The following is a 14,154-nucleotide window of genomic DNA, read 5'->3' as shown; positions in this document are numbered from 1 at the left end:
ATTGATTCTTTCCTAGCTTTCTTTCCACTGTCACACATTTAGGCCAGGAGTTGGCCATGTATGGTCCACAGCCTGCCACCTGTTTATGTAAAAAAAGTTTTATTAGAACACAGCCATGCCCATTCATGAATGCGTTACCTATGGCTGCTCTCACACTCCACCAGCAGAGGTGAGGAGTTGTACAGAGACTACATGGAAAAAGCCAAAATTATTTACTGTCTTGACTTTTGCCAAAAAAAGTTTCCTGCCCCTGGTTTAAGCCCTTTTCAGCTCACACATAAACTGCTTCAAGGGCCCCTAAACCATCCTCCATGCCAAGTTGCACACCTTCACTAATCTTCCTACCATCTGGTTAATTTTCCTAAAACAACATTTTAAAAATACTATTCTCTTGCTCAAAAATTATGGGACTTTCCATTACATCCAAGATAAAGGTCCAAAGATAGGGCAGCATCTTATACATCTCTACACTTCATGTCATGACAAGCATCATGCTGGTAACCATGCACCATGTAAATACCGAAACTTGGCTTCAAAGACCCTTTCTGTCTGGTCTCAGGACTTCTCAGCCAGAGTCCCCACCACTCTACATCTTCATCCCCACAAAGCTTCTCATTCAGTCATTCTAATCCATCTACAGTTCCTGGGCAGGCTTTACTGCCTTATATTTTGCACCTCTGAGTTTTCATTCCTGCTATTCACCAGGCCAGGATAGGTCCTATTGTGTCCATACAGTTCTATCTTTTCATTCAAGATCAAGTTAACATATGACCTAGCCTATCTAGAATTCCTTTCTTGACCTTCATTGAAAAGACTTTCCCTGCTGATAGCATAGTACTTATTATTCTATACTGTTAACTTGGCAATGTTGTTTTGCTTAAGTTCTGTATTATCATGTGTTTGTCTTTTCATCCCAGTTCCCTCAATAATTTAATATAGCATATTATATTAATGTTCAGGTAAACTTCCTCAAATATTTTGCAGGGAATAAATATATAAACAAATAACTCATTGAAAGTAGACATAATATAGATCAGTGATGCTTGCCTCTCCCCAGAAGACATCTGTCCATGGCTAGGGACATTTTTGGTTGACTGTCACTAAAGAAAGAGAGTGGGGGAGGGGGGAAGAAGGTGCTGCTGACATCTCGTGGGTAGATACCAAAATGCTTCTAAACATCATCCAATGCGCAGGATAGCCCCCACGACAAAGAATTACCCCACCCGAACATCAGTAATGCTGAAGCTGAGTATCCCTGATGTAGATCAATTCTTTGCTAAGCTGGGATCCATAGAAACATCATATCTACAAACACAGCAATAAGAATGTAATACTTGTTGACTATTTTCTTCTAAATATTTATGGGTTTTTGTTACTTGGACAGAAAACACAAAGAAGTGAATGATGTTTGAATACCTATTCGGCTGTATGCTGGCTTTTTCTCCTGAGAGCGGTAAATCCAGTAACCAGTAACTCAGGCATAATATATGATCCTTAGGAAATTTGAAAGAAAGTACATCAAAGGAGAATTCACTGACTTTGGCAACGTATACTAGCTGCGGCATACCTCAGTGCTTACAGGTGTTATGGTAGGACAAAGACGCTGTCTTATGTAAACTGTCATCTCTTTAACCTCTATATTTGAATGCCCCAGAGCTCAGTCCTTTCAATTTGTCTCTATCTAGACTTCACCTCTTGGTGATCTCAACCAATAATAGTTCTTTAAATATCATCAATACCCTGAAGCCTCCCAAATTTATTTCAAGTCCAACCTTCTCTCCTGGGTTCCATAGGGTTACAGCTAACTGACTCCCCCCAACATTTTCACTCATTTTTCAAATATCAGGTAAAACTTATTATGTCCCTATTAACTCAGTTGTTTAATACTCTCCTGGGAAGCTGTCCTCCATTCAGGGCCTCATCAATTCAATCTTCCTCCATCTTGGAGCTCTGCCATCTTTACCTGCAACCCTCCTCCCCATTCTCCACACTAGGCAAACATAGAGACTAAAGAATCACGCACAGGCTTCTCACTGCCTCAGCCTGGAAATAATACACACATCACTTCCCCTAAACTAGCTATATCATCCTGTCTAAATGTAAGAGGGCTAGGAAGTGTAGTCCCGGATGCACCAGAAAAGAGAAGTATGAAACAGGGTTGGTGAAAGCACATCAATGTCTCTGCTACCATGTCTAAAATTGAACTCCTGATCTCCACCCTCAACCTGTTCCTTCTAACTCATTCCATCTCAGTAAATGCCCCACTCCATCCTTCCCACTGCTCAGAACAAAGACCTGGAAGTCAAGGTCTTTCTTTCTTTCTCTCACAATCCACATCCAATCCATCAGCAAGTCATCTTGGCTCTACATTCAAACCATACCCTGAACCCAGTCATTTCTCACCATTTCTACTGCTATCTTGTCCATTTCACACCTGGATACTTAGACTAGCCCAGTTTCCACTCTTGACCTCATATGGCCCATTTTCAACATAGCATACAGGATGATCTTTTAAAAACTTAAGTTCCATCATGTCATCCCTAAGCTCAAAACCCTCGAATTGCTTCACATGACACTCAGAGCAAAGCTCAGGCTCTTACAATGGCCTAAAGACCTCTACACAATCTGTACTCCTCACCTCCACACTCCCATTCTGATCACTTCCTTATCACCCCTTGATTGCTCCACCACTGGCCTCCTTTTTATTCCTTGACTGTATCAGACATAGTGCCATCTCACTTTTTTCACAGTTGCTGTTCCTTCTAACAGAAATCCACTTTCCCCAGATACCCACATGGCTTCTTCAAATCTTTGCACAATGCCATCTTCTTCGTGAGATCTCCCTGACTACTCTCCCCAAAACTGCAACTTGCTCCACCCATACATCTTAGCTCCAGAACTTCCTACCCTCCTCTCAGCTTTATTTGGTTTTTCTGGCCGCACTATTACTTTCTAGTATATAATGCTGGTTTCCTGTTCATCTCTCCCCACTAGAATATAATAAGCTCCATGAGAATAATATTTGTCTATTTTGTCCACCATCTAAAACTATGCTTCAAATATAGCAGTTCCTCACAAATATTCACTGAATAAATTAGTAGCTACTGCCCAAATCTCATTTTAAAATAACTCTAGAACATCTTACAATCATATATTAAACTAAAAGTTTGGGCAGGACAGAAACTGTCATATATTCATCTTTTAATCCTTAGTTTAGCACATTTCCTGACAGAGGGTGAGAAATTTTTATTTGTTTAATTGTGTTTGTTGAATTATCATCAATTTTCATATACTCTTCTATCTTACCACTCCCTGTTCTAAAGATTTAGTGATGACAGTTGTGCAACTGATTTGTAATTGTAGTGGAATAACTTACATTTCCCTCCACAATATTTAAAACTTTTGCTCTTTATTTAAATAAGTGGAGATCAAGTTGAGTTTCAATCCATACTTTAAGATACCAAATGTATTGAACAGTCTGAAAACCATTTAAGTTGAAGAAAGCAGGTAAGATAATGTGTGCAGCAGCATGGATTCTGGAATAAGACTTGGCGAGCTCACACTCCATCAGCACAGCTTTCTAGCGGTCACAACCTTGAATGTGATCTCTAAGCTCAGCATCAGCGTGCGCTTCTTTCAGTCGGGGTTATGACGGAGCCTGCCACATGGGGCTGTTGTGTGGTTTAATGAGATGAGTCACACAAAGCACTTAGCATGACAGCTATCAGTGAATGCAAGCTGTTTTCATTAGTGAATATTTTCCATTTGGCATATACCTTATAGCAAAAGTTATGTTACATTAATTTTCCCACTTCTCAAAATTACTGAAGCATGAAAAAAACAGATTATATTCCTATCATAAATAATTACTTTTATTTTAATTCATAAGGTAGAATTATTGGACAATCAATATACCATATGTAAGTTGTAAATTTAGATAAGAGACTTCTGGTACCCAAAGATATCATCGCTCTCATTTGCACCTATACTATGCAAACAAAGTGCTCAAAGCTGGATAACTACTCAGCTCAGGCTCAGCGAGTATGAACTTTGGTGCCACCCCGCCTCCCTACCAAGTTCATGGCAGATTGCACTCTACTGATAATGTTACTCTTCCAATGAGCCAGGAGGTAGCTTTAGGGTTCTTTTCCACATAGTTGCCACAAACTGATCGGAGTTGACAGAAGAAAAGTCTAATATTTACTCTCTAGATCTTGACAAATGGTATGCAATTACAACCCGTATTCTGTACAATATGGAGCTTTCCTTCTCTCTCTCTTTACATATATGTGTGTATTCTAAAATTTGTAGAAAAGTTTTACTAAATTAAGTTATAATTTTAGAAGGTCATAGAAGATAATTCATGGAATCTTCCTGTGAATCTTCATAAGCTCATGCAAAAATATAGAAATTCAAAGTTAGAAAATTGCTTAAAATGAAAGAGCAAGTCTCAATGACTAATAAAAATTAAAATATATTTAACGTATCTACTTGGTAATTTCACCGTTTAGTTACTCTATTATCTAAATGAAAAGCAAAGCCATAATTGGCAACTGGGAGTTATAATAGTTCTGAAATTGATTCAGCTTTAAGAAGAATTCCATTGAATCCTGAAGTATATTGTCCAGTTGGGTGGTATAAAAAAAATACATGTTGTAAATATGGTTCTTTTGACTAGTTAAAAGGACAAGTTCTTCCAGATTTGTAGCCTCAAAAACAATAACCTGATTTCGGTTAGATCTGAATAAAATACGCTGTATGCATGATCTAAAATCAATTAGACTATCCAAGGAAAAAGCAATAGAAGAGTAATAGGATTTCCAGATATTGATAATGCTACATTATCAAAAATGAAATAGTGATTTAAACTGAAACTAATAAAAATAATTCTTTTCTACATAGTGTTGAAACACTGATAGAAGTTGGTGATTCTGAAGCTCTACATCTAGATGATAAGTTTGATGGTATATTCAATTCCATACAACATCTAGAAAACTGTCTAAATGGCTCAGAAAGCAGCTCAGGTTTTAAAGATGTGCTAGTGGCTATAGTCAAAAATGATAATAGGGAATCTCTAAGAACGAACAGCTGAGGAATAATCTAAAATCATTTGGTATTCCAGGTGTGAAAAACAGAGACAGAAAAGAGATTAATTTATTAAACTAACTAGAATTTTAATATGCATTATTAAATTAGCAGGTTTGATGCAAGAAAATAAATACCATTAATATCTACATATATATGGACTTCTAAAAATACTGCTGACATATACGATGTAAAATATGTATCCAATGGATGTGACTTAATTTAGACATCACTAGTGGAAATATGTCATCAGTAATATAAATTAATTGATTCAGTAACAACGTTTTACATATGTAGGAAAACTCAGGTCCTTAATGTTTCAATATTAGGGAATGCAACTGTACCATAAACTGTAACTCATTTTACCTAGTAGCCACTAATATTTTATTGTATAACATATACTACATAAAATTAACAAACAACATATTTTTTCAAACCTTCTACCTTGATGATTAATTTAGGGCAGACTCCCTCTCACTTTGATATGAATGAATCAGACCAGAAAAAATCTGTGGGAATCTTTAGCACCACCAAAATAAGACTTTATAATACCTTAGTGTATAAAGATACTATAGAAGCTATAAGAACATAAATATTGCTCAGCCTTGATTTGAATACAAGGAATATAATATATTTCAGAGTATCAAATGAACTTCTGATTACCAGTATAAATACTGTTTTGTATAATCTAGATTCATATTTATTAACAAGAGCAACATTTCCTTAAAAACTGTAACAAGCTATAATTGGATATAACAAACTGCTTCTAAATAATTATGGGGCTTCCCTGGTGGCACAGTGGTTGAGAGTCCGCTTGCTGATGCAGGGGACACGGGTTCATGCCCTGGTCCGGGAGGATCCCACATGCCGTGGAGCAGCTGGGCCCGTGAGCCATGGCCGCTGAGCCTGCGCGTCCGGAGCCTGTGCTCCACAATGGGAGAGGCCACAGCAGTGAGAGGCCCGTGTACCGCAAAAAAAAAAAAAAAATAATAATAATAATAATAAATAATTATGAAGTTCTAATAAAGAACTTCAGACAAATATGAAAGTTAAATCTTAGTCTAATTGCTTACCTCTTAAAATTTCCTAGATTCTCTAAGCCAGACTGCAAAAAATGATCCAGATATAATGCAAAAAAAAAAAAAAAAAAAAAAAAAATTAAGGACCAAACTCTGTTTTGATCACATGCTGTTAAACTAGTGTTACATGTTATATGCAATTTTTAAAAAATGTTAAGTGATACATGAATTCATGAGTCAGTAATCCATTCTGAGAATAACATTTTGGCTTTCTAAAATTTTTCAGGCTGTTCATTAACATACCTTACTAACAGTATATAAAAGCTTTTGAAGAAAACATTTATTGAATGTCAGCAAGAATTGTGCTAAGAGGTAAGGATAAAAGATGAACAAGAACCACTATTACTCTTAAGTAGTTTATAATCTAGTAGAGAGGCAAATAAACAGATAAGATTTCAGTTCTGTGGGGTAAGTCCTGGGATAGAGGTAAATGCCAAAGTGTACGGCAGCACATTGTAGAGGCCCCTGACCCAGCGTGGCTGACAGCGCGGGGAAGAAGGAGGCAACCTGAGAGCCTTGTTCAGAGGGAGTGAAGCCCTCAGTGAGTCTTTGAGATTTACAAGTTCTCCGGTGGGGAAGAAGCCCATATGGGAAGAGGCTAAAGTGTTAGCAAATGCATAGAAACCACAGAGTCTGCAAGATTCAGGGAACTGAAAGAAGCCAGAAGTAAGACTGGAGATACAGACAAGCAATTAAGTCTGTGTGCTTTACTACACACTTGGGATTTTCTCTTGAAGGCAAGAAAAGGCCTGTGAAGAATGTTAAGTACAATAATGATGGGATTAGGTGTGTAAATTAGGAAGGCCACTCTAGAAACAAAACAGAAAAAGACAGTTAAGAGATAAAAATAAAGATCCAAAATAAGGATATAGAGATAAGAGGACAACTTTGAGACAGATTAAAACTTAAGAATGGACAGGACTTTGAGATGGGGATGCAGGAGAAAAGGATGACTACCTGTTTTCTGAATTAGCGTACTCAGTAGCTGATGGTGCCATCCACTGAGATGGGAAGTAGTGGAATAGAGAAGAAAGGGGGGAAAATTGTGAGAGGAGAGCTGGTGAGTTCAGTTTTCATCTGCTGAGTCCATAGACCTCTGTGCTTCCTGTCAGGGATGTCTGCCAGAAGGTAGTTGAATATGCAAGAATGAACACACATACTCAGTAAAGACCATATGAATATATCAGGCTATTGTAATATTTGCTAACATTTATTGAGTTTTTACTCTAAGGAAGGCATGTGCTGAGTCCTTATACCATCTTTTTATTATCCTCCCCACTCTACAGATGAGGAAGAGTTTGAGAAATTTCCCAACGGTATTTAAGTGTCAGAGATGTCTGATTTCACAACTCAAGTCCTTACCTTACGTTGTATCATGCAAAATCCATTCATTACAGGTTTTAGGACCAGATAACAGTGGGTTCAATTCTAATCTCTGCTACTTAAGAGTTGTTTTAGCTTAATATTCTCTAAAGCATAGTTTCCTTATCTGTAAAATGGTGACCATAACAAACACATTACAAGGATATGGTAAGGATGGGAGAGAGTATACAGAAAATGCTAGATGTGCATTAAGTGTGCAAACTGGCACCTATTGTTATGTCTATGCCTAGAGGAAAAAAAACCTCTTTTTTGAAGTAAAATAGCTATGATCTAAGTAAATTCCCTTTCATCTTATTATGAGCTCTCTTTTAATTTCACCCTATTTGTTCTATATCTTAATAAGCACTAAGTATCATTATTCAAAAAGCTTTGAGACATTAATCAATATACTCTGGAAGATTTAAAGTCACTTAAAGATTTCATTCAAACAGGAATCATTTCAATGTAATGGGAGTTGATTCTATAGTGAGGAAAGTCCAAATAAGAAAACTCAAATGCGATAAGGCATGGAGAGAGCTTTGGACTTGGAGTCAGAAGACCATTGCAAAGTCCCAACTCTGACTTGGGACTTAATAGACTCAAGTGTCCCTTTGCACATGGACAAGATGAACAGATGAGTCTGTATGTTCTTATAAGTCTAAGAATGCTGAAGAAGAAGGCTTTATGATGTTTATAAAAACCAACGCAATTAAGCCATGAACACTTGATGCACACTTCAAGTTTCCTGTGGTTTAAAGCAGAAGTGCCCACTCTTGATGGCCTATCAAACCACTCCACAGAACAGGAGCTGTCAATTTTTCTCTGACGGGATCATAACCCTCAGATGGAGAGTTCAGTGTTGGCGAAGGAAAAGAGAAAGAGAGAATGGAGAGCAGTCTTTCCTTCTCTCAAAATCTCTCCCATTCTCACCACCGGTTCAGCAGCTGGGTTTGAGCTGAGGTCACCCAAGACTTCTGATTCTCAAACCTGGCTGAACATTAACAACACTGAGAACTTACTTTTTTTTTAAATGCTGAGTTCCACAGCCCTAAAATGTCACTGGAAGGAAACTATATGATTTACAAGTGCTGGGTTTCACTTTGTAAAAGGTGGTATGAAGCATTTGGGGTAATAACCTCACGCTAATGGTAAACCTAAAACTATATTCTCTTTAACCTCTTTTAACTGTATTGAAGCAAAAATTTGTTCTTAAGTATATACAGACCCTAAGGTAATTAACTGGATCAACCATCCCTGTTTGCACAGACTCCACCTGCTTTAGCTTTGAAAATTCTATGTCCCAGGAAATTCCTGGGTCTCTGGAAAACAGGGACAGTTGGTCAGTCTAACACAGACACACACACACACTCACGCATAATTGCCCACATGGACACAAACTTTTAAGTAATCCTCAAAGTTTGTACAGAACAAAGTACAGATAGACAGTAGTCCTCTCATGAAGCATCGCCACTAAGATAATGTCATCATTCACTCAAGTACGTATATGGTCACACTTACAGACCTCTGATGCCACTGGGATCCAAAAACATAAAATGGCATGGGTGACATATCATCATGCTGACTATCGCCCCTTTTGCTAGAGTCTACACTACCAATACTTATAATGCAATAAACAGAATTTTTAAAAAACTACCTTGAAGCACCTGCCTCCCAACTGCCTTTTGTCTACTTTTGTAAAAACTCGAGCCATTTTTGAGGAATAATATCTCTACTATTTGACCGATCTTTTAATAGCCTTATGGCTTTGTAATTTTTTGTTACATTTTTCCTTTAATGATGCCGTGTGAAATTAAATAATAATATAATATAAAAAGAAATTAGATAATGGTCATGATGTCTGTCTGTAAATTAAAAACTTGATTATAATTTCATCTAAATGAAATACTTAATAGAAAATAAATTAAATTAGAATGGCATGTATACACCAGAACACACATTATTCTGATTTTTAAATTGAACTCATTATAGAAATCGTTTCTAGAACCACATTATTATACACCAATACACTGTCCTCTATTGCCTGATGGAAACATAAGACTTTAAGTTCAAGTCATAATTATACAAGCTAATGGAGACGAGCATCAGTCTGCATAACACACACGTAGTAAGTACACGTATCTCCTTACTTGTGACATCACTAGTTGTCTGTGGGCAGAACAGCTTGGGCCGCAGTTGGCAGAACTGTGGGATTGTGGGGGAAGATCTCCCACTGACGCCAGTTCCACACACTAAAGAACTAGTGTCATGGAGACATAACTAATAAGTTAGGAGGAAAGGCCATATAAATCCTTTCCCTTTGAGAAATCCGAATCTTAAAACGGTTGCCACCAATCTTGTGCATTCTTCACTCTCCAGAGAGCTTAGCAAATAAGGAAATCCCTTCAGGACTGTGGTCACTATCCTTGAAATGAACAATAAGCATGCTAGTAATATGCTTCGCCTTTCATGCTTCTGACATTCAACAACACATGCACTATCCAAGCACATCTGGAATAAAACCCTACAAAGGAGGTGTGTAAAGTTGCTGAGACTGTCAAAAACACTTGGCATGATTTCAATGCCCTCATCTTTCTACCACTGGCTTTACGAGTAGACAATCAAGGAAGATCTCAAAATATGATATCATTAATCAGAAAGAGTATACATTTCCAAAGGTTTGTTTTATGATCTTGAAAGAGAATTTAAAAATCAACTAAAAAATAACAAAAAACTTGCTTTTTACAATATATTCTTTTAAGTATGATTTTGAGTAGTCTTACCACAACATTTTTCAGCAAAACTGAGATTGAATTAAGACTTACTGATTGTTCATTTAAATCCTGGGAGTCTTCCATGTGGTTTTCTTACTTCTCCTGCCACTCCCAAGTAGAAGCAGCTTCCTTCAATCAAAAATGGACTATCTAAAACAAAAAGATGAAAACAAAGTGGAAAAATGAAAAAGTTATCTTTAGAAATTATTTGTAAAATTACCAAAACTTTGATTTACATGATAATTGGTAATCTGTAGAAGCATTTTAAAGAACAAAATTCATTATCCCCGTATCTGATAGAAATAATGATCTTGAAAATCACATCATAGTAAAACTGAGCTATATAAACAGCTACTCAGGCATCCTGCAGATAAGCAAAAGCATCTGAGGACAGCTTCAGAGACCCAGGCTGTGATAAACACCTAGTCTGCTATTTTGCTGAGAGAGGTCTGTCATTAAGCAATTGACAGATTAAAAATTAAAAGCCTGCATTAACCATTCATTTTCTAAAGTACATAAAATTGAAAAAAACATAATGTGTATTTTAATATGACAGCTCTCTATTACAGGAAAATTTGTCTTAATCGCCAGACTCAGTTCTAAAACATATAATGTTATAAAATGCACACCCAATTTTAAAAAGAGAATGAAAATAAGACTATTATGCTAAAGAAGGTATTACAGAAATATGTGGGAAGAACAACTGGTCAGTAAACTACTAAAAAAAATTCATCTTTACTCCATATCGTATATTAAAAATTTTCTAGGCAAACTAAAGTTTAAAAAAACACTAAGAAAAATAGGCATATATATTTTTAATTCCCAGATAGAGAAGACTTATATAATAAAAGCAATGGAATATAAAACAAAAAAGCCAAACACCCCCTTGAGTTTCCCACACACACAAATAATCACAATTAAAAGATACATGAAAATATAAAAAGAAGTATCTCTGCAAATATCAAACTCAATGGGCTAATGTCCTTAACATACAAAGAGCTCTTACAATCCAAATAGAAAGGCACACACACCCCTACAGTAAAATGGTCAATCACCACAAAACAATGTTCAGACTTATGAATAAATGAAATGCACTTTAAAATAGCAATGATACATTTCTAGCCCTTCATATTCCAGTTCTAAAATAAAATTAAAAGAATATGAGAGATTAAAAAAGATTTATATAAAAAAGTGTTCATCATAGGCATAAACAGATATAAATTATTAAATGCACATTTCAAGGAATATTTGGTGACATCAAAAATTTCTGAGAATATAATTTCAGTGGAAAATAAGTATTCAAATCTGCAGAAACAATGTGTTCCCAATTCAGTTTATTGAACATTCAACATATGCAAGCGTTTTGCTCAGTTCTACATATTCCCTACTACAACCAGGTAGGCGTGGTTTTAATTTCTGCTTTGCATTATGGTCTACAATAAACCTGTTACTTTCCTTATGAGAACACAAGACATTTTAAAGTGTAAATTGTTTTATGCATACATAAACACAGGGACACAGATCAAACATTTTTTTCTGATTTTCTCAAATTTTTTCTAATTTTATTTTTTTAATTTTTAAAAGTCATAAGAGGTAATGGTAACATGTAAAGTAATAGTCTCAGTAAGATACTGATTGAGAATACTGCAAAACCAGAAAAGTGTCATTTTAAAGAAAAGCACAATTTTAAAGTGCATTTAAGATGGGAAGGGGGAAGTGTAGATATTAAGGCACACTGAAAGGTGTTGCAGTATACATCTAAATTCAGGAGGATAGGTAGGCAAGAAGTTCTAGATTTAAAGATGTAATTCTTTGTGTTGGAGGTGGACCTGAGAAACACTGACTGGAAAAAGACAAACTCTTTTCCTTTTACCTCACACCTCCATCTTTCTTCTCCCATTCTCCCCCATCTCCTCGTTATGGACCCTCATATCACATCTGGGTCTCTCTCTCTCTGTTTCTGCTTCCTGCTGATCTCTTGCTTGCTCCTCCTATCCTAACAGACCTCCTGATCCTTGGCCCTGCACACTGTCCCCTCCCCTGGTTACCAGGGCCTCCCCGGCTCAACCTTACCTTGGATATGGTGCACACCTTAGGATGTATGGCCACCAGTCTAATTGATGCTGACCTACTAAGACTCAACACCTACCAGCATCATGAGCCCCTCCTCTCTCCTCCAGGAGGGAATCTTGATGGATCATCTCCTTTTGAAGGATGATTCATCACGCCATTTTCTCCTTACTACCTGCATAACAAATTAGCCAAATACTCTCCTGAAGGGGAGAATCTGATGTTCCTTTTCATTCTAATAGATGGGTAAGATGAATGGTAAAAACACTGTACCATAGTACAAAGGGAAGGGACACTATATTCAGCTATGTAAAAACAAAACAAATAATTTGTATTTCTGAATAGAGAAAAACAGACCCAAAAGTGAAAAGACACAACAGATTATGAAAAATATCTTCAATAAATATTATAAACTTTGTGACCTTGAGAACAAAGAAATCGGCAAGGAAAAGTTTAAGGACCTTTTAAGGCCCTTAAGCAAGGATGTGAAAATACAGATCATTATTTAAAATGTAAATAATAAATAAACATTTGGAAAAGTGTTCACTTTCACAGTTGCCAAAATATGTAAACTTAAGCAACAAGCATACATTTTGGATTCCTGTGTACATCTTCAATAACTAAACCATTTTAAATATTACTAACACCCAGTGTTGGAAAGGATACAGTGAAAAAGCTGTCCTCATTCAACTGCCACTGATAATGTCAAGTTTTCTAATATTTTTAGAAAGCAGTCTGTCACTGCATTTTAAAATATGCTTAAACTTTTTTACCCAATAACTTTCCTAAGGAGTAAACTATTCCACTCCAAAAGTCACAAGGTATTGACTACAGTGTTATTCATAATAAAAACTAGAAACAGCCTCATCTTTGTAGAGCATTGATTAAACAAATTACGGTCAGTAAATTTAATATAATATAATTTAAGGATCAAAATTATAATTATAAAAATGACATGGAAAAGCAAAAAATTACTGATTGTATATTAAGTGAAAAAATCAGAACACAAAATTTTAGCTATGCTAACAGTAATGTACAACTAAGTGTGTGTTTGGATATTCATGAAAAAGAAACATTAAAAATAAAAATAATTTGATAAAGAAGCATATCTTTGGCTTCACATTCTTTGATTATTGTTGATTTTATTTTCTGTGCAATAAATAAAAGTTTATTTTTTCCACCATAATACAGGAGCACAGAGTAAGTAAAACTAAATGATGCTAAAATGATTTTACAAGATCAGTTAAAACCACAGCAAACAATGAAAGTGAATTTTCTAAGTAGTAGTCACTTTCTCCAAGTGACTTCTGTGGCTTTCCCTATGGAATAAATTTCAAAGCCAGCGTAATCTCTTTAGGGCAGGTATTCTTTATCCTACTTACTAGTGTCATCTACAGCACCTCGCTCAGTGCCTGGCAAGCATTAGGTGGCTAACAAATATTAATTGAATGAATGACAAAATTAATGGTGGATGAAATCATACATAATGTACTTGATGATGTGAACAAAAAGTATAAACAGCCATATAATTTAACTTTTGAAAATCCTGTCTCAAATATGTGGCTATTTTAAGAAAAATGTTGACCTGTCCTGTGTTTTTCAGGTAGAGTCTTGTAATTTTTCAAAAAATCTAATGTTGAGATTAGTCCACCAGGTATTTTCCTATTCGCCTGACCTAGCAATAAAATATATGTACAATAACATGACTATTAATACCAATGTAACCTATTATTTACTTACAACATAGCATGCTATTTTAGTTTCCTAAGGTTGCTGTAAAAAAAGTA

General features: G+C 35.9%; 1 protein-coding gene across 9 annotated transcripts in view; it reads right to left on the bottom strand.

Annotated features, from left to right (window-relative positions):
• The window catches only part of EYA4 (EYA transcriptional coactivator and phosphatase 4), a gene marked incomplete at both ends in the record, with an annotated part of 230,504 nt that extends 220,123 nt beyond the window's left edge, over positions 1-10,381 (bottom strand). For 8 of the 9 annotated variants that reach the window (XM_079716539.1, XM_079716541.1, XM_079716540.1 and 5 more), the window contains one exon: positions 10,349-10,381. In XM_079716539.1, coding sequence (XP_079572665.1) covers positions 10,349-10,381 — 33 coding nt within the window. Of the gene's footprint in view, positions 1-10,306 lie in introns of all 9 variants that reach the window. The other variant, XM_079716542.1, reaches the window with a different exon arrangement.
• Between the last annotated feature and the right edge of the window lie 3,773 nt (positions 10,382-14,154).

Source organism: Hyperoodon ampullatus (assembly GCF_949752795.1).
Source record: "Hyperoodon ampullatus genome assembly, chromosome: 12".
NCBI classification, from domain to species: domain Eukaryota; kingdom Metazoa; phylum Chordata; class Mammalia; order Artiodactyla; family Ziphiidae; genus Hyperoodon; species Hyperoodon ampullatus.
This window is presented reverse-complemented; position numbering and strand designations above follow the sequence as displayed.